This window comes from Rattus norvegicus, chromosome 3 (assembly GCF_021556685.1).
Source record: "Rattus norvegicus strain SHRSP/BbbUtx chromosome 3, alternate assembly SHRSP_T2T, whole genome shotgun sequence".
Classification (NCBI taxonomy): domain Eukaryota; kingdom Metazoa; phylum Chordata; class Mammalia; order Rodentia; family Muridae; genus Rattus; species Rattus norvegicus.
The window spans coordinates 88726293-88752013 of record NC_141536.1 but is presented as its reverse complement, the minus strand read 5'-3'; the positions used below and the strand labels follow the sequence as shown (position 1 = coordinate 88752013).

Below are 25721 nucleotides of genomic sequence, written 5' to 3'. Positions count from 1 at the left end.
TTACAGTGCATATTGGGATTTAAGGTCTGCTTAACTCCTAGGTTTTCCTGCCCAATCACCTTTGACAAGGCCAGTGTTCCTACTTGTTCCTACTGGCAAGAACAGTTGTATGTTGAATAGCATAGGATTAGAAGTTAAGTTTTTATATTTGATCCTGATTATTTTGCTGTAGGACATAGAACCCTGTCTTGATTTTGTTTTGTGTCTTTTAGCCATGAAAAGGGATCTGAAAGTATTCTATTTATATTTAAGTATTTAAGTATTAGCTTAATCTTTTATTTTTGTTTTTTATAGTCACTTCCAGTTTGGTGTGTCCTTTCTCAATGAGGAACATTGTATGTGTGTGTTAGTACATGAGTGTGTATAATATGAATGTGTATGTATAGTGTCTCACTGTGTATATTTGTGTGTGTGTAATGTTTGTGTTGGTATGTGAGTATGGGTTTGTAGTATTTTTGTGTGCATGTTTAGTTAATCTTTTCTGTTTTTAATTTCAGCAGATCCTATTAAAATCCTAATGCCATCACTGTCTCCTACGATGGAACAAGGGAACATCGTGAAATGGCTGAAAAAGGAAGGTGAGCAGCTGTGTTCCTGATGTCTTCCCTGCTCGATGATCTGGTAATTTCGTTCCTGTCACATCGTGTATTGTACATAATTCATGATAGAAAGCAAGCAGATGTATTTCTTTACTGGTTGGTGTGGATTTATGAAAATAAACACTATATTGGACATCAGAATTTTCTGGGTTAAAACATGCCTTTTCACTGTCACATAATGGTGAACTCTTTAAGGCTTTCCCTTCCAACATTTAGTTCTTTTCATGGCTTTTAGAATCAAAATCATTATCATGTTGCTTAACCTATAACCTTATTGTGCTTGTGTGTGTCTGCATGTTTTCCTGGAACTAGGGAAGTGCTTTCAATAGAAAGGACAAATAAATAAGATAGAATATAAGGGAAATTCTTAAAAGAGAAACAACAGCAACCAACAGTGGGGGACTAGACTGTTTTGCTAGTTATTGGACCCTAAGCCTCTATAGTTAAAACTGTGGGGTGCTTCAAAACACAGACTGGTGGAATTGAAGAAAACAGGGCAGTAAATACTCATGGATGTTCTAAGTATGAAAATGCACAGTAGTAGATTCATCGTTTGTGTTGTGTCAAGACTAAATTATCAATAAGTCAGATACCGTATAATAATAAAAACATTTGTCACAAGTAATAGGAAAATTTTTGATAGATTCCTGTACAGCTGACAGTGTGGTGAATTCCCTGCCTCTCAGAATCTACAATCAAGAAGGCAATAAGTGTTAAATTTGATGAGAAAATATTTTGTAGGGCTTGAGAAAATGCTCTGCAGTTAGGAGCACTGGCTGTTCTTCCAGGAGACCCAGGTTTGAATCTAAGTGTTCAAAGGGTAGTTCCCAACTGTCAGGGACTTCAGTTCTGGGGATGCAGCACTTTCTTCTGGCCAGGGCACCAGGCACACAAGCAGTATACTCGAATATGTGCATGTGAAACACATACACATAAAACAAAGTAATAATGATAATAAATTTGTATAACAGAAAACATGGTAACCAAATAAAAAGAATCTAGAGACAAACTGAAAAAAGGAGCTTGTACCACAAATAAAACGTTCAATATATGAATAGGTGGGTTACAGAAAAAAGATGTGGAATGGCTCTTAGATATAGAGGAAAAAGACACTTAATCTATGTACTGATAAATTAGCAAACAAGTGCTATCTAAATATCATGTTTCAATATCATATACAGAAATGTGGAAGTTTGACCAGCTGACCAGTGATGGATTGGGGGAAGTGAGCGCTCTCAAATACTCAGAGTGGAAAATAATCTAAATGCAGAGACTGCAGCATCTAGAAAAGTTACTTCCATATTTACTCTTTGGCCCAGTAGCTCTATTCCCAGAGACTTGTCTCTGTGATACACTGGTAAAAATAAGACAAAACGCACCACACGTGAGGCTAGGTATTGCCTGTTTAGTAGAAAATAAAGGCAGCCCAGCTGCTGGTCAGAGTGAGCAGAGTGCTGTTCTTAACTTTTAAAATGGCTGTAACTGTAAAGAAGTAAGCAGTGTCCCCTGTTGATGTGGAGAAATGTTCAGTGAAAACTAGCAGGGCAGTGACAAGGGTAGTGTGTTCCATCATAAAGAGGAAGGGCAGCGCCCAGGCCTCGGTAGCCAAGGGCTGTAGGTGCAGTCAGTGGTGGAGCACTTGCCTAGCAGGTGAGAGGCCATGGAATCAGCACCCAGAAAGGGTAAGAGAAAAGCTTAAAAATGACTGTAAGTAGCTGTAATGGAGAGGATAGGATGGGGGAGACAGAAAGGCCAGAAAGGTAGATGTCAGGGTCATATATGTATTTTACAGAACACATCAAAGGAGTAGTTGAGGTGGATGGATCTGGGTAACCTGGACTTGGCAAGAGTCACAGACAAAACAGATGAATGATAGCAGAAGTTAAATAAAGACCCCACAACAATAATTGTCATGGCCTTTCCTGGAAATGTGTAGAAACAAAGACCAACGAGCATCCACACTTCGGTCTCTTAAGTCCCAGCTCCCACTGAAGTGACTGAAACTCTGGAGATTGGCTACTGCTAGAACAGGACGTATGCCTGTGAACCTAGAATATCCTATTAGTTTAGAAGCAAGGACAAGATCCAAAACTTAAGAGGGCATTTTATAGACTTCTGGAGCCAAAGATAGTGTCATTTAAGGATCAGTAAGGACGATGAATGGTGTTCGGGTGTACACAAAGTGTATTGAACCCTAAGTTCTTAGTACTGAAAACTAATAGTAATTGAAAATTTTGAGAGGATTCTAGGAAATGAAATCATTTTGAAACTATTAATAAATGCAAAGCCTCAACTACTTTTTCCCATCTTTTCTCCAAACTGTAGCTTAGGGTAACCAAATAATCAATGAAATGTCTCATCGTCAGCATATCTCAGCTGTTAAAAGTGTAAAACTCATTCTAATGTCAGGGTATCACTGTCGTACAGTCTGGTATGAAGTAATAGACGTAGCTAGTGATTGTCTGGCTGCTAGCATCATGGTAAGAGAGGCAGCCAGGCAGTTCGCTTCCTGCTGTTAAAACACCTCACTGTGGAGTAGTCCTACCAGAAAGGGAACTGAATGTACTTAATTTAATCCTGCCATGTTCCTGTATACCAGCGAGAAGTGGAACCTGTTTCGCGATGCCATGAGGAGAGGTCAACAAGCCACAGACTAGGGAATGCTACAGGCCAGCCTCTTGAACACATAATTTCAAGAGGAGCACACAGGCCATAACAGACTTGAGAGACTAAAGCCTGTGTGTAGACTTCATATTGAGTGTGATCCAAGGAAACTGAAAAGAAGTTTTGAAAGTGGCTAGAATTTTAATGCTCTGAAGGGACCATTTTCTTTAGAAGTTTAGTGATGCTTGTAGTTATCTCCAGGAGCTAGGATTTGAAATGATGCTATGTCTGTGGTTGGGTTTGAAATAGCACTGGTGGGAGCTTTAGGTTAAGGATGGGATGGATGCAGTGAGACTGGCTATGAGTCTCGTGATGCTGTGACTTTGTTAGCTTTCCTTGCCACTTCTGTGTGTTTGAAATTTTGTAATGATATATATATATATATATATATATATATATATATATATATATATATATGTGTGTGTGTGTGTGTGTGTGTGTGTGTGTGTGTGTATACACTTTAGAAGCTATATTTAGTCCCTTTGCAGTATACCTAAAGTGAGAAACCATTCTTTAGTTTTATTAAAATCACCAGTGAATTTGATTGTTGATGTTATTAAGAATACTTGATACAAACCTGTCTGTAAAGTTGTGCTTGTTTACTGTGTATAGCAGCCATTTCACCAGACCTCAAGTGTCTAGTATGGTGCTTAGAAAAGACTGACTATCCAGGTGAAAGAGGTGAATGGGCTGTGGTTCTATGTTAGAGAAGGAAAAGCTGTAACATTGGTTTAAAGGAAGGTGGGAAGGGCCCCCTGTGTTCTGGGTTCTGTTTCCGTTTGTTTTTCCATCTTTTGGTCACTGTAAGAGTAACCATCCAGATACTGTCCACTGACCAACGTCTTATTGCACACTCTAACCAAACTTCCATCCTCTTTGTTCATGGTCCGAAGTGTGTAATTTTGAAGGAAAGAGGACAGAGTTTCAGTCTGTATTCAGAGTCACTAGATACATGGAGAAATTGTAGGGCAGCAGGTGCGTGCTCCCTGGTGTTTGTCTTGGGGGCTGGTTGAGCAAGTGTTTAAAAAGGACAGGGAAGAGCAAGGGACTAGCCCTGGCCAGGACTTGGAGGGTGCCCGCATGTGACTGATGCACTGGGCACAGGTGTCTCTAAAGTAAACCCTGCTATCAAATGGTACAGTCTAGTGTTCAGCAAATAGCACATGCAGCGTTTAGGCCATGGGCAAGGTTTCTTTTTTTTTTTTTTTTTTTTTTTTTCCGGAGCTGGGGACCGAACCCAGGGCCTTGCGCGTGCTAGGCAAGCGCTCTACCACTGAGCTAAATCCCCAACCTGTATGGGCAAGGTTTCTAATTCTCACAGAGTTATATTCTGGTTCCAGGAGGCCGAGCTATTTGTGGTGTCACTTTCAGTAATGATGACAGATACGGAGACCAGGAAGAGAGCCGGCAGGCATTTAGTTGAGAACCCTGACCAAATGAGTTTGGTGGTTTAGGACAGGACTGCCTTTCTTTGAGGGAATCTGGGTACTAGGAAAGCAAAAGGAGCCTCAGATTAGACGTTTGGTCATGTGGACTGGGCTTGCGTGGGGGTGAAGGGTATGATACATTATGGCTGGTGAGTCTTAGAAGTTTCATTTGACTGGCAGTGTTGCTTAGCTCTCTTCCTTTGTGGGGAATGTGTTAGTATGTTTTCTTCCCTGGTTATAAGCAGTTAATTCGTGAGGATTTGGTTAGATCCAAAAGTGTGTAATGTGACAGAGACCCTGGAAAGCTTTACCGATTAACTAGTCCCTGTAGAATAAATGGACTTAGAACGTGAGAGAATTCAGCCAGAGTGGAGTGGAGTACGAAACCATGTGCCCCTCTGGCCCTGAGACTGCTGAGAAAGGGGTAGAGATGTGAGCTGGTCGAGAGGCAGGAAAAGGAAACCATGATTAAATTCAGGTTTGGGCCTGGTCCATTATGAGATGCATTAGGCATAGAAGGCAGGAGGCTCAGCCTGTTACAGGAAGTGGAGTCTGGACACAGTGTGGGTTGCTGATAGAGTATGAGCTATCGGTATGAGTAGAACTCAGTGCTGTGTGACAGCAGAGTTATTGTTGGTCTGTCAATCTCTGTGGAGTAACAATGCCCATTTCCATGAAGCTTCTCTCATGGGCTTCAGGTTTATATATAGTACTTGGTACTTTGTGAGTGAGAAGTCCCTGGCTGAGGAAAAGATATTCAACTCTTAATACTTTTGAAGCTATCTTGGTGGGACTCATCTTATAACCCATGCAGGATTCCAACCAAGGTCAAGTCCCATTTGCTGAGCACTCAGTCCCAGACTTAGTGATGTGCTCAGAAGCACTTGTCTGGGAGTGAAATTCAGGAAGCATAGCCAGCAGCAAGTAGACTCCCAGGATCTGCCATTGGTTAGAATTACTAAACTCAAACACAAATATGTGAATTTGAACTTATTTAATATATAAAAGAAAGAATTAAAGATGATAGCATAGACACAGCTTAAAAAACACCAGGCAGAGAAAAGGGCCAAGTGGAAGCTCTATCATGAAAAGTGTTGCCCATTAAGTTAAAAATGATGTTGAAGGTTAGGCGAGGATGTTATAAGACATGAACAGATTTGTGTGAGGAGACCCTGCTTATGAAAGTTGAAGTCTGCCATGACAGGATAGTTCATCTTAGTTCTGCTCAAAATGGAGGACTCCCTTTACCTGCAGGGCCTCTCCTTCTCTGACATTATCTTGGACTACTGACTCCCCACACCCTCTACCTGGGAAGGCTGAGTAGTCCTTGGCACACCTGCAGACTTCCTCTTTTCCTGATAAGGATCTGCCCAGGCAGTACTGAGATTCCTGGAATGCCTTCTCATACAAATGAGGCACTCATAAGCGTTAAACTGCAGCCAGTCATTTTCATTACCCTGAAAACTCCTTCCTGCTCTCCAAAGTCCATAGACACTTCTGCTCACCCTGAGTAAAGTGTATGCACACAAGCCCACTCTGAGTAAAAGTATGTGCACAAGCTAAGATCGTCTAAGAGAGCTGTTTTACTGAAGATTGTGGGAGAAGGCCTTTGTGTAAAAGAACTATAGCACTAGCTCCCCCACACACACACACACAAATCCCCTCCTTGATGCAGCCCCCTGGTGTGCAGCAGTGTCAGGACACCCTGAGAGGGAGGAAGTAGAGGATGTGGAACCACAGCTGCCCTCCCCCAAACACACAGATTTGTGAACTGAAAAAACGAGAGTAAGGGAAGGGAAGGTAAAGTGATGGGAGATGAGAAAGAGAAGTTGGGACTGAGAAGAATAAAATGAGACATATCCACCAGGACTAAAGGAGAAGATGGACGATGGCATATTCAAAGAAACAGCTAACAGTGCTTTCCAAAATTCTCAGTCATATAAACCAACGCCAGTGCTTCACTGGAGCACTCTGAGGACAGGCTCTGCATGGCTAATGACATCTTTTAAGATAATTATCAGTGGCTGAGAAAGTTCTGCATTTCTAAGTAATATGATCCATGGGAGTCCATTTTAGCCTTTTCTCCTCATGGCTTTGAGCTTTGGCTTTTCATATTCATTCAGCAGGATGTTTGCACCCCTAAATATTGACTTGAAAAGTTAAGTTCCACCCCACTTTGTGAAGTTACAGGCCGGTGGATGTAGTGAGCCTGCAGCCCCTCAGCTGTGTGGTGAGGTACGCACTGGGACTGGACAGTGCAGTCAGGAGCAGGAAGTGAGCGGTTCAGCCATCTGCTCTGCTTCTCACCAGTGTACTTGTTTCACGGACAGCAGACATTTTAATCTTCTGGAGCTTATTTCCCTTCAGTTTGCTCTTTAAATTGCGTGTTAACCCAGCTTTGGGGCAGGGGGTGCTATTTAGTAATATATTGGAAGTAAGTGAGGCCATTCTTAATTCTAGTTCTTGGTAATTCATGATCCCTTTAAAGACTGTTGCCACTGTGATCTAAAATGGTGAGCAAAATATCTATAATGGTTTGGTTAATTTTTGTGTTAAAAAGTTTTATAATCTAATAGGTAGTTTTTAATACACTGTTTTTGTTTAGATAGTGAAGTCTTTATTGATGCCTAGTCCCTGATTTAAAACATTTATTTTAGAACTTAGAACATGTAAGAAGGTAGAAATTGCAAGGAAAGACTAGATAGATAGTGATTTATTCCCTGTGACAGAGTGCAGTCTTCATAAGCTTTAAGGGTTCCTAAAAGTTGAGGCTTTGCAATTACAGCCACGTCAGACAATGCTGGGAGTACATATGTGTTGGTTGTTAGAAGCTAAGATGGTCAGAGTGCAGCGAATCCTGCTGTCAGGTTCACCATGTTGTCTGTCCACTGGGCTGCCCACCCTGGGAGTGAGCCGATGGAGTGAAGCTGTGTCTTGGATTTAGAGTTCTGGCAGAGCTCCAGAAGTAAGAGAACAGCATATCGTTATTTCTAGCTCTTGAATGAGTCAAATAATAGCTTTGTATTCAGTATTATATTTTATTTCAGTCTAAGAATTAACTAAAAATACCATAAAATTAGAGAAGGTGTTGTGACTGCCACCTCGGTTCAGTTGTAGCACATTTCTCTCATGCCAGACACCTGCTGTCTGAGGTAGCTACTCCCTTCTCAGCCCCCAGCTCCTGCCAACCTGATTGTCCTATCTTTAAATGTTGCATTTCTCAACATTTCTTGTAAAACAGGAGAAGACAGGCTTTTCTGCATGGCTTCTTTTGTCAGTGTGTTGGTCGCCATGACTCACTGTAGCACGAGAAGCACATTTTCCTGCTCCTCATACAGATCTGACCTACTTGCTGAACAGACAACAGCTGGCCGTCCTCTGCAGCATCTTTGAAACAGATGTCTAGTCCTCACTGTCAGTAGAATAAAGTTGTTGTGTAAGAGGCAGGGGATTACTTTAATACAGCCAGCATTGCCATTAACTGTGTTTGAGACATGTTCAGGAGAGGGGAAGTCTCTGTGGAGCTCATGCTCAGTTCTGTCAGCTGTTCACCAGGACTGTGCTGCTGGCTTTGGTGCTGGAGAACAGCTCTGGGCAGGCCTTTGCTCTGGTCCCTGCTGGGACCCACACTCTTGCTCCAGCCTGCTCCACCCCCAACACTGACGCGGGCCAGGAGGACATGGTACAGGTAGCAGAGGAGCCGCCATCTTCTGCAGCCAGCCACATGATGCTGAGAGCCCACCAGGGAGCCTCAGCTAAGAATGACCTGCTAGACCCTTGTGGGGTAGGGTAGGCTTTCATAGTACCGTCCATTCTTCTGTGTGTGTGCCTTGTGCATCAGTGTTAGCTAAATGACCTGTTTACATGACAGAGTGCAGAGTAGGGAGGCTGATTTCTGATTATTAGTGGCTTATTAGCTAGAAATATATCTGAAACTTTATTTTTAACAGGAAATATTGCAAAATGTTTTTTTAAAGGTATATGTGAAGTATAAATATAGAACTTTTAGGTCCATGGTGTTTTTTATAGCTACACATTTAAAATCTTCCTGAAAGTTGGAAAGATAAGTAACTTAACTTAGCGGAGCTCATTTGTGTCTGGGATTGGCAGTGGCTCCTCATTACCACTCTGCCGAGCAGCTCAGCGCTAATCAGTACTGGAGCTGTGGGTTTGGGTCTTTGGGAGCCATTACACAGTCTCAACTGTCCTGGGTGCAGTGCCAGTGATAACGGGTACAGCTTCAGTCTCCTAATCCTTACGGGCTGTGCTTCCTCATGGAATAATTCTGTTTTAAACTGTGGTTCGACAAGACTTGTTTCCTGTGTCCTGCTCCATTGACCACGTGCTCTGGCTCCCTCAGCATGCTCATATTGCTAACATAGTGTTCAGTGTGAATAGAGAGACGTGGCTTTAGAAAGAAGAAGAACGTCTTTTTCAGATGTTACAAATGTGCTGCAAATCAAATGCTATAACCAAGTAAATGTAAAGAACAAATCTGCGTCCCATATGGAAACGAGGGATTTCTGAAGTCTCTGCCTCTCAGAGCATTTCCACCTAATGTGAGGAAGCCCTGGCCTGAAACTGGGGGAATGGTAGACTACACACAGTGCAGCTAATGCAGGAGCTGGTGACTAGTGACTGGGATAGAGCAACAGTAGCAGCAAAGCATTTCCTGATGCACTTTGTGATTTTTTTCAAGTTAGCAGAGGAATTCAGAAATAGCAGAAGTGTGCCAGTTGAGTAACTCAGAAACTTATATGGCCAAAGTAACTTAATACATGTTCTTTAAAAAGTAGTTGAAATTTAAATGTGCATGAAAAATAATCACACAGTATTTTTTCTTTATGGCCAGAGTCTGTCGTCTGTGCATCTAAGAAGTGTTGGGAAAGTTGCCTGGTCTAGCAGGCTCTCCCACTGCGACAACAGAAGCATTGGGGTGGGGGTTCTGCTGAAAATAGTGTCAGGTCCCTCCTGAAGTATCTGTGGTGAAAGGTGCGCAAGGAAGGCAGGCTGGAGCATCAACTCTCCTGCTGACGGGGTCTCTTCACCCTGGTCTTGCCTTTCTGCATTCTAGTCTCCACTGCGTCCCTTGGTCTGTTTGCCACTTGCCTAAAGCATCCCGCTGTGGTCCAGGGCTCTGGCTGTCCTTCTTGCCTGGTGCACGGCTCACTCATATTCTCAGGCTTGGGGAGCTGTCCTCTTGTTCTCGGAAGCTTCTTTTCCCTTCTAGAGACCGCTTTGAGGACCTCCTGAATAACCCCAGAACATGCTGACTTCTTACCCTGCTGACTTTTTACTGGGGATACAGGGAGTTTCTTGAGTCAGAAAGTCAAACAAATCAACCCACTTTTATTTCCCACTCCTGCAACCTTGGTGCACAACGTGGTTGTCAATAAGTGTTTGTTGGCCAGAAGCATCTTGTTGGGGATAAAGGAGGTAGGTACCTTTTAGGTGTTTGGTAAATACCATCTAACAGCTAAATTTTCTTTATTAAAATGTTAATATTAGTAGTCCTGAGCTCCTGTAACTAAGGTAAAATCACCTGGTTGTTCATTCTGGTGTACTGAGAAGTTTCCATACACTGAGCTTTCATGGCATATTTACTAATGTTGGTTTTCCTTGGTATCTCACGGCATCGCCGGTTAATGGCTCTGACGTCCATGGGGGCTGTATATGAGTAGGTGTGTGTATGTCTCATGTTTTCTACTTCTGTATTTCTCATTCAGCTTTGTTTGTGGTCTGTCTCTTAGAAGACACATTTGCAAAGGTTTTAGTTTTGTGTTCATTTTGATAATTTCGTAGTAGATGGTTTTAATCTATTCATCTGTACTGTGATTACTCATACCCTAGGCCAATTCTATAACTTTTTAGACATTTCTATTTTCATTCTTTTTATTTCTTATACTCTCACTTTCTTTTAGACGATCATTTTGTTGTTTTTTGCTTTTCCTGAGTTTTGAATGCTATAGATTTTATTTGTATTTTTAAATCCCCAAACTTTGCCAGTTGGATCTAGTATTAATTCAGTTTTTTCTACTAACTGTACCATAGTTGTGAGCACAGTTAGCCCTCACCAAGCCTTCTTGTTCTCTATGCTGTTGTAGAGTTCCTTTCACCTTTTAATCCTTAGGTGTTACATTGTAAATGGTGACACAGGTGTGTTAGTGCCTTCAGTGGGGACTTGCTCGCGTGTCCGTGTGTCCGTCCCTTCTATTTGTGTCTGCTTGTCTTCAGCTGCATTTTGTAGGAGCTCTTTAAAGTAATCACTATTAGTAAAATTCCCTACACTTTGTGTACCTTGAAATCCTTGACAGTTCATCCTTAACTGGCTGTCTGACTGTGTATAGTGTTCCAGACAGTGTTTTTCTTTGGTGTTGTGTTACTTCACTGTCCTCTGACCGCTGAAGTGTGCTCCGACTCTCTCATTCCACTGAGGCCATCTGCTTTCTCCTGATAACATTTTAAAGTATATTTCCTACTGTCGATAGTGTCGATACTGGTCATCAAATGTTACTCTTGTTTTCACCAAAGCTAACTAATAATGTTCATGTGTACACATCCCCTTGTCACCAGCACCTACATAAAAGTCAGAGCCTCCCTCCAAGTCACAAGACTCCTCTCTGTACCCATTTTAGTCAGTACAGCGTTCAGAATTCTTCACCCTGCTTCCTGCCTCCTGGGAACTTCTCAGCAGTGGTCTGTCTCTACAGCTGCCCTCCACTGCTCCCTCCAGCCGCCATCCCTGAACCGACCGACTGTGGAGAGGTGCTCTCAGGCTGTCACTTGTCTGCGTTTGCCCTTCCAGTGCTATTGGTGCTTGGTCCATTGTCGTGTTCTTCTGTGTCTTACTTCAGAACCTTGAGTTTCTCTCCCTACAGCTTTAATTGTTTTCCTTTCTTCTTGACACTATTTTGTTTCATTTCTGTAATTTTTAAAAATGTCTTGTGTTTGAGATGACTGTTTACCTCAAAATAGTGACTTAAAAAAGATTTGCTATAGTAATTTTCCCAAAATTTAGTTTCTGCTGTAATTATTGATTGTATTTTGTTTTCATAACATTAGATTTCTTTGTGATGGGGAACCTCGTTATGGGGTTTGCTTTGAGTGGACAGTGGTGTGGGGTCTTGTTTCCATGTCTTCCCTCCTGCCTATTCCCTACACCCTGGCATATGGTTATCTTTTGTCCTCAAAGGTAATTTGCCACAGCTTCTGTTGCTGAGAGATGTTTTAGTCCTCTCATTTCTTATCCTTTGGCTCCTGAAGCCTTGACTGGTTGTTCTCTCAGCCCCACATCTTTCCCTTGGCCTCTAGACTCAGAAACCTGTACATCTGTAGTGTCGCTCCTGTGCACATTTTAAGTTTTGTATTTTTTCTGTTGCATAGAAATGGTCATAGTTGGCTTCACGGATGTATTTTATTTTTGTTTATACTATATTCATTCTGTGCTGTGTAGTGCTAACAAGGTTTCTGAATTTGTCCCAAACACTTAACAGGAAAGTATTGTAATTGATACAGTTTCTCTTAATGGAATAGTCAAATTGTCCTTTAAAGGTGGGGGTGGGATGGGGGCTGAGAGGCAGAAGGATTAGGAAGCCAAGACTGTCCTTGTCTACTGAAGCCTAGCATGGACTGTATGAAATTTCATTTCAAAAACAAAAATAAAAATCAAGAGACAAAAAAAAAAATAAAAGTAAAGTAAAATAAAATTAAGAGACAAGGAATCTTTATTTATCCCAGAAAATAAATACATTTGTTGTTATTATCTCTATGAGTATGGATTTATTTTTAAAATTTCATCTATCTTTGTATTAATTTTTATTGTGGTAAGTATATCCACTGTATAGCTTTAGGAAAACATAAAATATCCACACACATGTGCAAACACATTGAGAACTAATTGTATTTCTAATGCTTTCTTATTCACTCATGCTATACATATGTTCATATTAATTTTCATACTTAAAAGAATAAAGCAGGGCTGGTAAGAGGCTCAGTACCTGCCTCCCAGCTCGATGACTTGAGTTCGGCCCATGAGACCCATGTGGTTGAAAGAGAAAACCAACTGCCATGAATTATCTTCTGACTTCTACACATGAGCCATGTATTATGTGCATGTATACACACACACACACACACACACACACACACACACGCACGCACGCACGCACGCACGCACGCACGCACGCACGCACCAGTAAATAAATAAATAATAAAATGTAATTTTAAAACAGACCAACCAACCAAACCCACTGTTGTTTTCTAGGTGAAGCTGTGAGTGCTGGAGACGCGCTGTGTGAAATTGAGACTGACAAGGCTGTGGTCACCTTAGATGCAAATGACGATGGGATCTTAGCCAAGATAGTGGTAAGACGTGGATTCTTTCTTTATGTAAACTCCTTGAATAAAATCCCTCTGTGTGTCTTGTTATCTACTATATAATACATTTTAATTCACATCTTAATATTTTAGTGTCAAAATTTAGTAATTACCTTTTTCCCATAGGTTTTTTTATAGGGTGGTTTAGGATAACATTTTAGACCATTTATAAAGAGCAAATAATATAACCAATTTAAACCTGTGTGGGGGTAAAGCATGGCTGTTGGGCTCTGCCACGTGCTCACTGTGGAGCCCACCAGCAGTCTGTCCCTGCAGCAGACAGTGTGGTGTTGGTGTGGCAGCTGAGACTGTGGGCCCATAGTCTCTGCCAGGTTGACGGTAAGTGGGAAGTGTTGCCAGCTCTACATGACGTCGAATAAGTAGCAGGTTCATTTTGCTGATGTCTTTCCCTTAGATGCAGAGGAGGTTAAGTCATGTGGGGGAAGATTAAGTAAGGGATGCATAAACATCACTCTAGGACTCGGTTCTGCTGCTGTGCCCATCAGAGCTGCTGGGCACTCAGCCCTTGGAACATCAGCTCCACCATTAGTCATGGTTGGTTGTGACTGGCCACTGAGTATCCAGATTGCCCTCTCTCTACCACTTGAATTGCAGAAGCAAGCTGTCCCTCTGATGGCCGTCCTTTGTGAATGGGTGTTTGTGTCTTTAGACGAAGCTTAGGTATGCCTACCCCCAACCCTCTTTGTCTATTCTGTCCACATACACAGTTCATTAGGACTCTGTCTTCTGGCTGGATGTGGACCTCTCTCTGTTCTGTCCACATGCACAGTACTTTAGGAGTTAATACTCTAGTTCCATGTAGACCTTCTTCCTGTCATTTGTTTCCTACTACGAAATGATCTTGTTGGGTGTTTTGTTTTCTTAGCTCCTGATTCTCAACGCTCTAATATTTCCAACATCCACTTAAAACACACCAGTGAACATACAATTAATGTACTTGAGCGAAATATGAATTGAAGGGTACATTTTTTCTGTCTTTATAGCTGGAAAAATCTACACCAAAAGTAGTTTGCTTAATAATTTGTATAGTATTTTGCAAAAGAAAAAAATTGCTTGAACTACCATATGCCACAAACTCAACTACATTTTCCTGTGTGTGTTTTGGCAACCTGTTCTTGGCTGCAGCTTTGGCTTGCCTGGCTGTGCAAGTCTCCCACAATAATAGCATTCTCCACTTAACTGCTCAGTAATGCATTTCAGTGCTAGCCATTCCAGTGGCCAGGAGTGTTTATCCTTCTGCTCCTAACCTCTGAAAAGAGGTGGGAAATGGATATAGTTGGTGGCTGCTTTAGTGACAGTTATTTCCCCACCAGAGGAAAGACTGTATATACTAGGCCTTGGTTATTTTACTAGTATCCTAATACCTTCTGAGTAATAGGATTAAGCAGTGTGCTCCTGCCAGTTGGTATGCAGTTTTACCAGGCAGAATGGGGCAGAAGGCATGAAGGTGCTATTTCTGGTCTTCTTCCCTCCCATCTCTCTCTGTCCAAGCAGTAGCTATGCCTTTGCTTTTCAGTGTGGAGTCATCCTTATATTTGTAAATATAATAACGATTTGCTAAGAAGATGTATGACAGACTTTTATTCTCAGAGTCAGGCAGTTAGTTGTGCTTATTAAACATAGGGGTTCTATAAAACTGCATCCTGCATCTATCATCACTGAGGCATTAATGCGTAGTTGGAATTCACATTTTTAAGAAGGTTATGAATTACACTCTTGGTGATGTAATTCTGAGGTCACTGGTAAGTTTGTGTGTTCAATCTTTGTAAGAAGTGTTGCCTATGTAGCATACTATAGATGCCAGACTAGGAGGGCTGTATGAAACCCAGACCTAAAACAAACGTCTGTGGATAGTAAAGCAATTAAGACAAGACTTGGTCATCTGGATACTGAGAACTGAACAGTTATTCTCAGTTAGTCTAGTGTCATGGTGTATCTGTTACTGCAGCTAGTAACAGCTGGCTATGTGAGCATAGTAATGATCAGTTTTTGAGGCAGTTTGTCTCACTATATTCCTGAGTATGTGCTGGGATATTAGGCATGAATTTCCAATCCTTACTGAATGTACTCGGTAATCTAATATTAATCCCTGTTGAGTGTATTTGTTTTAATTTAGTATCTTGAAGGCAAACACAGAAATTATAATTATATTTTTACTGTATATGTCAAGTGACAGGCATTGTTCAAAGTCCCTTATATCAGGAACTCCTTTATCCCTCCCAACAAATCTTTGAGAGCTACTGTTGCTATTTTCTCTTGGCAGATGAAACAGACAGGGCAAAAACTCATTCCTATGCTCATCTACCATTGTTACTAGCTATAGTAACAGACAGTGTTGAAACTCAGGAGGCTATACGAGTGGGAGGGAAAACAGCTCACTTGAACCACAGACTGTAAGTAGAGCAGACAGTGAAAAGACTTTGTTGTTTTTTGTTTTTATTGAAACATTGGTATAAGAGCTGTAGAGGTTTTTGATTGAGTAAGAACATCTTGGATGCTTATTGTCCCAGACTCTTGGTTTTCGTAGAGTGACATCATGGAGAGGGGATGTTGCAAAGGCCTGCTAGGTTTCTAGGTGTGATTTTGCAGATTATTTATGCCTCTGTTAATGTGTTTGCACCAGCTTTGATTATTTGCTAACTACAATAGAAGTAAATGTCTACACCAAACTAGCATGCCTAGAAAAGACTTAATTCACTTGAAGATTTTAATGATTGTAAGTGGAACTGTAAGGACCATCCCCTTCTTTAACTTATGTTGTATTGTCAAGTTGTAGCCTGGTGTGTCATGTGTCCTTCTCCACTCTAGTCTGTTTTCCACTGATAAGCACTAAGCTTGAAAAGCTCCCTAACCCATAGAGTTTACGTTTATTTTAAATTTCAGGATAGTGTCCATACTAATAAACATCAAGGTTACTGTTTAACGTATCCTACCATTCCATAAGTCAAGCTCTTCATGGCAATTGTTACATTACTGAACATCTTGTACCCTGTCATATTAGTCATTAAACTGATCTGTAATGAATGTTAGTAGTTGAGAGGAAGTAAGAGGAAATCATAAAGAAACAGCATTGTCTCCCACTACCAAAACTAAATGATTAAAGATTTGCTCAAACTTGTTTTAATAAATAAATTACAATTATTGTTTTGAAAAACAAATTTGTGCTACTGGCATGTTTAAAATATTTTTGTTTTAAAAAAATCTTTATCTTGTTTCGATTTTTAGTTGACAGATACCATCTGAAAACAGTATCTTTTTGACTAGGACACCACTGTATCACTGATGCACTTCCGAAAAGCTCCTGAGATAGTTCCTGGGTTTTTAGGTAGATGTTCCAGGAAAAACTTAATAGGGATAGACATGAACTATCCTTAAAATTAGCCAGAATTGTTAACCAGCTCTATCTGCATTATGGGACAGTTTTCCCTCCAGAGACTAAATTTACTGAGAAAGTTTTACTTAAAATTAATTAGTATTATTTACTTAGGAGTAAGTAGATAGGATGAGTTAATTTGGATGAGTTAATGCCTCATGAGCTGTTAGAATTCTGAACCATGTAGAGACTAGTGACGACAGGTAGTTGATTGACTTCTGCACCCACAGCCTCAGTGGATAGGAAATATTGGTATGAGAGAAGAAGTAAGGGAAACTCTAGCTGGCTTAGAAGGCTGGCAGAAAATTCTGGATTGCTCATTTCTGGAGGCAACATTAGTACTTGGGAGAGCTAGAGGAGTATCGGGGACAGAATGTGTTCAGGTGGCAGCTGAAAGAGGAGAGCCCTCTGTCTTAGGTGCCCTTTGGCTCAGGTCGTCCTTGCACCTGTAGACTTAGTGACCTCATGTAACCCTGCGTTTTCTATCCCAACCTTTGTCTTTTTAAAATGCAGGTTGAAGAAGGTGCTAAAAATATAAAGCTGGGTTCGCTCATTGCTTTGATGGTTGAAGAAGGAGAAGACTGGAAACACGTGGAAATTCCCAAGGATGTCAGCGCTCCACCTCCAGTTCCAAAGCCACCAGCGCCTCCTCAGCCCTCTCCACAGACGCAGACTCCTTGCCCTGCCAGGAAGGAGCGCACAGTAGGGACACCACCACGGTGAGTGCATTTATGTGAATATGTATGTCTATCAAACATGGTTATTGTGTAAAAAGGGTTGTGACTATTCTAGGGGCTTGAAGTAAGTATCATGTTCAAAGCATCTTCCACTTTTCTCTTCGGATACTGAAACATAAGATGATTATTTTACATCCTCCTTCATTTGATAAACAGTTAGTGAATGCCTGTTTTGTTTGGGCCTTCTAAAAGCATTCCTTGCCCAGTATAGAATAAAATTATCTGTATCTATGTTAAACCTCAATTAGGTTCTAAAATTGCAGCTGTTTGTGAGAATAAACTTAATTTTTGTGTTTCCATTCACAGAATTCAGATTACTAAAATGTAAATTCAAGTGTCCAGAGTTATAATTGATACAAAATGGAAATTTCATTTTACTATATGTTCCTGTTCAGACAGTTCAGTATTTGAGATTCTGACAAGGGTAAATTTTTTCCAACTGTTCTATAATAGTACAGGTACTTGTGGACATTGTCCCCAGCTCCCAGTGCCATTGTTACAGATAGGTACCTCTGCACATGGCTTTTATGTCGGTGCTCATGCCCCAGCCCTACTAGTGTTTACAAAGCAAACTATCACAGTGTTGTGATAATTTGATCAGAGAGTACAGTATGATGTTCGATCTGGATAATCATAATGACCTTTTAGTTCCTAACCACAGAGCGTTTCTCATCCCCATGTCGGACTCCCTGTATTTTCTCCTCTCTGACTTACGCTGACAGTCAGAAGCCATCTTACCTGTGTTCTGAACATTTACTCTTATTAAAAGGTTATTTATAATTGGTAACTACTCATCTGGTTTATAAGTGTTTTAAATAGCTAAAATAGATTGATACAGATTAGTTTATGTGACTGGTTATCCTGAGACTCACTTTAGCTTCAGTATTAGGAGCTCACTGTCCTGATTATCAGCAAAGCTGTTGACATTTAGATCTATTCAGATCAATGTAAGTGTTAAGTATTTCATTCGTCTCCATGTTTTTATTCTTAGGCTCCGCTTAAGTCCAGCTGCCCGCAACATTCTGGAAAAACATTCATTGGACGCCAGCCAGGGCACAGCCACAGGCCCTCGAGGGGTCTTCACTAAAGAGTATGTGTGCTTGTGTAATCCCCAGTCCCTTCACTTACCTTTTTCTGAAAGGATTTTTAAACAACCTTGTTTAAGAACAAGACACACTGTTCTTTTGTGGTTTTAATTGCTTTTGTTAGTGTAAGTTATATTCCTTGCGAGGGTTTTCTGAATAATTGCACTATTATTAAGATTTAAGTTTAATTTAGTAACCAAGCAACATCCTTAGAAATGGTGATGATGCAGAAAATTAGAGCATCAGGCAGGGAAACGTACTTCAACTTGTATAAGATCATCCCAATCGCTTGGATTTCCTAGGTATGAAGGTGCACCTTTAAAATAATTCAATTCTTAGCTCTTCAGACTTTGCTCACTTCATTCAGAGGAGTCTCCATCTGCAGTTAACTCTCTTAAGGATATCCTTTTCTCTTTCATTGATCTGCCTGTGAGTTAATACCAGTTTAATTATAAATGTTTTATAGTATGCTTTAGAATCTGATAGGCATTGCAGATTTCCCTTGTTTATTTCTTCAGCAAAGTAGCTTTATTGGTGTGTGCTTCTTTTAAATCCTCACCAGTGCCAGGGTCTGCAGATGGCAGAGAGCAGGGTTAGCTCAGTAAGAGCTGGTCTGACATCTTTGTGTAGGCAGGTCTCTCCAGTCAAGACATTGATGTATCTTTGCCTTTGTTTAAAATTGTCTCTCAATAGTCTGTTAAAACAATGGGCCTTTCTCTAGGAACTTAGCCCAATAAAGGTACAACAGAGACTGGTCCGATGGGCTGTGACCTGTGTGAAATCCTCACAGCAGTGTGTGACTCCAGTACTGGTTAGATTGACGGTGGTGCTGGAAGTTTTAGGATGTAGGTAGAATGGATGGATGTAAAGTGTGGTTCTGCCCAAGGAAGCTGGTTTTTTTTCTACTGGTTTATAATTACTTACCAGTCTGTGCATTAGAACTCTGCAAAAATGGAATACAACAACTATCTTCATAATAAGATGGATTTGCCTTGTCTGTTATCTGAGGGACAGAATAAACTGTTTGTTTAGTTCATTAACCACTGAAGATTTGAAGAAATGCAAAATAATTATAGCTATACTGAGAAGGATCAGCTCGGCAAGTCCATGCAGCATAAATTGCAGCAGATGATGGCCTCTGAGGTAAAGAGAGCAGTGAGGTAAAGCTCATAAAGTAGTGCAGGTAGGAGATAATGAATACTGTCCTTAACGTGCATGAAAACCATGCAAGAGGCATCAAGAGTGTCTGTGATCCTCAAATAAGGAATTTGAGGAAGCGTTTGCCAAGGCAGAGTAACTGATGACTGAGCTTTCTGTCACATTGCAAAGCTGTCTGGGAATTGTGTGATAAAGATGAGAGAGACAGTGTGTATAGGTCATGAAGCAAAGATTGTCATTGAGATCAGCAGCAGAACATCATTTAGAAAACTTGATTTCTGTGCTAGGATATTGGGAAGTGGTCACAAGTCAAGGAATATAGGGTCTGAGGAAAGGTGCTTGAACTTAGTTACTAGGTGCCCTTTGGAAGGCAGCTTAGTGGTTGGTAGTAGTGGTGGGACAGCAAAGACTGACACGGGACTGTATGCTCCCCACCCCCATGCCCACCCCACCCCTCACTCTATGCCCCACCCCCTTAGGGTTTCTCCACATAGACTACTCAGGCTTTGAATGTGCTGCAATGTCGCAGTGCTTATCCTGCCTGCTAAATGTATGTTTGATTCTTGCATAAATATTTTAAGAACTTGTTTAAATTACAATAGCATAGTTATCCTTTTGCTACCTTAAGGAAACAGTGTTACAAGTTACCTTCATGATGCTCTCCCATTCTTCCACTATTTCTCAGTTCTTTCCCTGGCCTTTATGCCTTCTCTACCATATAAGGAAGTCAACTTTATTCTTTTAAGTATTAACCATTCCAGAAGACTTAACAAGAAAAAGTGATCCTTAACAATGACTTTATGAAATTCATAGGCAAATGGATGGAACTGGAAAATATCATCCTGAGTGAGGTAACCCAATCACAGAAAAACACACATGGTATGCACTCATTGATAAGTGGCTATTAGCCCAAATGCTTGAATTACCCTAGATGCACAGAACACATGAAACTGAAGAAGAATGACCAAAATGCGAATGCTTCATTCCTTCTTTAAAAGGGGAACAAGAATACCCTTGGGAGGGAATAGGGAGGCAAAGTTTAGAACAGAGGCAGAAGTAACACCCATTCAGAGCCTGCCCCACATGTGGCCCATACATATACAGCCACCAAACTAGATAAGATGGATGAATCAAAGAAGTGCAGGCCGACAGGAACTGGATGTAGATCTCTCCTGAGAGATACAGCCAGAATACAGCAAATACATAGACGAATGCCAGCAGCAATCCACTGAGCTGAGAACGGGACCCCCGTTGAAGGAATCAGAGAAAGGACTGGAAGAGCTTGAAGGGGCTCGAGACCCCATATGTACAACAATGCCAAGCAACCAGAGCTTCCAGAGACTAAGCCACTACCTAAAGACTATACATGGACTGACTGTGGGCTCTGACCTCATAGGTAGCAATGAATATCCTAGTAAGAGCACCAGTGGAAGGGGAAGCCCTTGGTCCTGCTAAGACTGAACCCCCAGTGAACTAGATTGTTGGGGGGAGGGCGGCAATGGGGGGAGGATGGGAAGGGGAAGCCCATATAGAAGGGGAGAGGGAGGGGTTAGGGGGATGTTGGCCCAGAGACTGGGAAGGGGAATAACATTAGAAATGTAAATAAGAAATACTCAAGTTAATAAAGATAAAAAAACAAAACAAAACAAAAAAAAAACAAGTTTTGTTTTTGTATGTTAAGTTTAACATTAAGGTGAAGTTTGGAGAGACGATTGCCCCAGTGGCTTCTACAGAAATGCTGTCCTATACAACAGTTGTAGAGCGAGAGGCTTTAGCTTAGGCCTCTCCCAGGATGCCTTAGCAGTGTGCTCTGGAAATGATGAGCACTGTCTTCTTTCCACTGTTGTCAGCTCAGAGTGCAGGTGGCTGGTGTGACAGCCGTTCTGATCAAAGAACAACAGCCCGAGCCACTGTGTCTCTGGAGAAGAGCACAGGCTCAGAGCTGGTGTTCAGATTTCACGTTAAGACAGAGGTAGTGCTCCAGGTGCATGTTGTACAGAAGCACAGTCATGAGTTAGTCTGCCTGCCTGACAAGTGCCAGGCCACGGTCAGAGGCTCATTAGCACCATCAGCCTTAATATCTTTGCTGTATCTAATTATTAACCAGAGTTGCACTTAATGTCTTTGTTCCTTGTTGACCACAGCATCAGAACTTGGCATCTTAGGCAGTTGTCTAGTTTAAGGAGTAGTTTTCAGAATTAGTTGGTGAGCACTGGAGTGAGTTACCTTCTGAGGCACGGAAAGGCTCTACTTGAGCTAATTTCCCAAGCACCCTCTGCTTTCCTACCAGAACATGCTTCATTTGTTTTTCTCCCACGTTTTAGAGTTCTTAATGCCTAGCAGTGCTTCCAGTTCAATCTAATTATTTAATGGGCAGAAATCATTAAAATCATCTCTGCATTATAGCTAAATTGTTGGCTGTTATTAAACAACACTTAACATTTACACTTTATGGGCTATATAATTATAAAGTCAATAATAAAAGTTTATTCCAAATCAATGGTTAGAATTATTTTCTACTTGATTTTTATGAATAATGACTCCTCTTTGCTTTTTTTTCTCATGAAGCTCTAGCTTGCCCAGTAATCTTATTTATTTTAGGCTTAAAACCAAATCACATCTTTTTTGACAAAGCCGTCATGCAAACAGGGAGGTGTGGCTATGTTTAAGCACCATAGTTTGTAGATCGTTAAGTTAAAATACTAGCCATTAGATTTTTATTAATCTCTGTATTTTGATCTAATGACTGAGTAAGCAAGAAATCTCTGCAAGGAAATGTATTTGGTATTTGCTGATAATACACTTTGCTAGATAATTATCTAAGTACCTCACATGAAATGGGAAGGAACTAGAATGCTGGGCTGTAACTTCTAAGTGCCCTAGAAAGGGAGATTTCCTGTTTTGGAGGTACCGTTCAGAGTCAGTAGCCTTATTTTATATCAATGCTAGAATTTTCATGTAGCTGGCCTTTGGGCTCAACAGAAGTCTCCAGGAATCATGTCAGCTATCATTGACCTTAACACATAAAGTCATAATTTAGGTTTGGGTTATAAATATTATGGGTAAAAATTGATCTTCAAGTAGAAGTAAGCTGGTTAAAAGCCTTACAGGTCCACAGATCAGTCCCTGGGACATGTGTCCCGTTCAGTCCCTCAGCTACTCTATCGCTATCTCCAGGCTGTGGTCCAGTCTTTGAGAAGCTATACTGCCTCCAGCTATTGTCCTGTGACTTTCTGTATGGTGAGTAAAGGGCCCTTGTCAGAAAGTCCTGCTAGTAGCTGTAGATTAGGCATATCCCAATTCCTTGTTCAGTCCCAGTGTTTGGCTACTGTGGATTCATTCTTAGCTAGTCTATTCTTAGGACAAAATTGCTTTCACTTTATTTGATTTGCATAGCATGTCCACAGCTATTAGAAAGGTAGAAAACACAGACTTTGCAGCTAGCTCTGAACCTCAGTGTACCCCAGTGTTCTCAACCCTGGCTGTACTTGGCTCCCTGCCTCACCACCCTGGTTGCTACACTTCTATTCTGGCCTTTCTTTTCTTAGAAACCTCATCTTGGAAGCCACATTTTTTCTGCCTAGATAGACCTTTCTCCCAGCCCTTTGACCTGCCCCTCCACACCATTCCATGTAATGTCCATCTGCCCAAGCCTCCCCAAGCTGCTCGTCTTCTCACTCATTGCTCTCTAGCTCATTACCTTGCTTTATTCCTTTTTAAACATGCAGCCACATGACTAGTTTGTGTGACTGGTGGGTGACTCCCTCTGTAGACTAAAGCTTGGTGGGAGGAAGTGTGTGTAGTGTTTTCTGCAGCTCCTGGAGTGGAGTGGGTGCTTGGGACAGACTGACTTAGATACTGAGCTTAACCTTTTTGAGTCCATGTGTGTCTAAATTAGGAGTAATAGCAACACCTCTTCCACCTGGATGATGTCAGTTATTAACACACGTGACACTTAGTAGGCTCTTTTCTTCTCTACCCACTCTTCAGTGTTGGGAATCCGGAATGTTGTAGCATTTCTATTGTTCTGTTGGTTTGTTTTCTAAAATAGTCCAAGAACACATGTTCAAAAACACCTGTTCAGGGAAGGTGACACTACAGCGGGCTGGGCCCTCCTATGTCAACTAACAGTCCAGACAATCACCCATAAACATGCCAATCCAGTCAGAACAGTACTTTAATTAAGACTCCCTTCTCAGATGACTCTAGGCCGTGTAAAGTTGATGGCTACTATAACCTACCAAACTGAAGTGAGGACTTGACGTCTTAGTCATATCCCTGTGTGAACAAATGCATCTTTGTTTTATAAAGTAGTACAAAAGACAGGTCTGTAAGTAGTTTATTTTTCATCTTAAGTGATAATAATTTGGGTAATATTCTAATGAAAACCATAGGGATTATGAACTTGGTACTCTCTGAATGCCATGTGAGAATTTCTTCATGAACATACAGTAAAATGTTTCAATTACTATATTATCCATCTAGCTAATGACACTTGTTTCCCAATAAAAAACAAGTTTATTTTTTTAAAAGAAATTACTATCTTTACTCAATATTGAGGTGTTATATGGGTCAAGTAGATTAGACCTGTCATAATTCTGCTTCTCATGTTGCCATAAGATACCAAGAGGTTTTTCACCCTAGAGAAAATTGTCATCTCAAATATGACCAAAAGGTTCTAATTATTAGAAATTCAAATTATTAATTGGGTTTTGTAAATGTAGGAGTAGCCGTTGGATACCTAATAAGAATCAGAAGGGGAGGCTTGCTTAGATTTTGTAGCATTTGCTTTAGTGTTTCTCTTCCTCTCACCTCAGCATTACTTTCTACGACTGTTTGTAATCCTTGTTGCTTCATGGTTACCCAGTTTCCTTTCATTTCCAGAGATGCACTCAGGTTAGTCGAGCTGAAACAGATGGGCAAGATTGCCGAATTCAGACCAGCCCCAGGTCCTCCAAGCACTCTCTCAGCACCTGTGCCTCCTCAGCCCACAGCTGGGCTGTCGTACCCTCGGCCAATGATCCCACCAGTCTCTATCCCTGGGCAGCCTAATGCAGCGGTAAGGTTTTCTCAGTAAGACCGTTATGGTCGATATGTGAGAAAGGAAATAAAACAAGTACTGCGTGCTTTATAAGTATCTTTAATAAGTCCATTTTAACAAGAACTTAAAGCTGTAAATAGAGAGAGTGCCCCCATTTGGTTTTCTTTTAGATTTCACAGCAGAAACAAAGTGTTTGTATGGCAGTCTCTTCCAAGTAGGATGGTGATTTGGCTTCATTTTACCACATGTACGTGTGCTGTAATCATGGCACTTTTCCTTGGCTGCAAGAAGAATCCACAGCCCCTTTTTATGGGTGTATTTGTTTGTTGTTAGAGGAATTAAGAGCTATTTAGAATTTACCATACGTGGTGCACTTTCTTCCTCAGAGATGGCTGTATTCCAGCTGTTTTGTTCTTCTGCTTAACCCACTTTTCTTCCCTGTGTGTTGTTAAAATAAGGGAAATAAACATACACTGCTTCCATTAATAGAGAAGATTATTCATTATGCTTGCAAAGGACTGGGAACTAAGAGTCTCCCAGGCAGCATTTCTTATGACCATTTAAGAGTATACTGTCTACATAAAATTGGTGTGCCAAATCTTCCTTAAAGTAGGCTGTAGAGGATTAATCAAAGTAGGAGGATGATAAACCTTTCAAATGCTCCCAGCATATAGAGAGCAGCTGTTCCATGCAATCAGAACGTTTTGCTAACAGAAATGTCCTTCAAATATCATTTGTCAGAGGAAAAATAAATTATAGGGGTTTTTTTTCTTTTATTATCCTTTGGTGAATGTGATTCCGTCCAAGAATAGAATAAAATATGAGAACAGTATTAAGTGTAATTATATGTCCATGCCTTTACAAAAAATTTTATATTAAAATGAAAGGAAGATTTTTCTTATCTCATAGTTTGAACTTTGAATTCCTAGCAAATAAGCTATTCATGATTTTTTTAAATCACAGAAATGCACAGTCATTGATTATCCCTGTGTAGTATGTTGCCTTTTTGAACACTATGCAGTCTTTCTAAGACTTGCCTGTAGTCCGAATTTGCAGCAAAAATAGCTTGCAGGCTGTCTGAATGGAGAGCTAGGTACTTCTTTCTGTGCTTTCGTCATCATCATACCTGCACATGATCATATGTGCATTTTACATATGTACATAGTAAAACGTTTCTTCCATACTCAACATGCCTGTGTATATGTGCTGGGTACACACAGTATATATGTATATAGTGATG

The 25721-nt window shown here is 40.9% G+C and overlaps 1 protein-coding gene across 7 annotated transcripts in view; it reads left to right on the top strand.

Moving 5' to 3' along the window:
• Pdhx (pyruvate dehydrogenase complex, component X) overlaps nucleotides 1–25721 on the top strand; it is a 59488-nt gene that overhangs the window by 20268 nt on the left and 13499 nt on the right. For 4 of the 7 annotated variants that reach the window (XR_015682892.1, XR_015682894.1, XM_087651934.1 and 1 more), the window contains exons 2-6: nucleotides 498–578; nucleotides 12954–13054; nucleotides 16974–17179; nucleotides 18189–18287; nucleotides 24325–24499. Coding sequence is in view for 4 of the 7 variants with exons in the window: in XM_087651934.1 (XP_087508060.1) it covers nucleotides 498–578; nucleotides 12954–13054; nucleotides 16974–17179; nucleotides 18189–18287; nucleotides 24325–24499 (662 nt within the window). In the remaining 3 variants the exon portion in view is untranslated. 7 annotated transcript variants of the gene reach the window in all.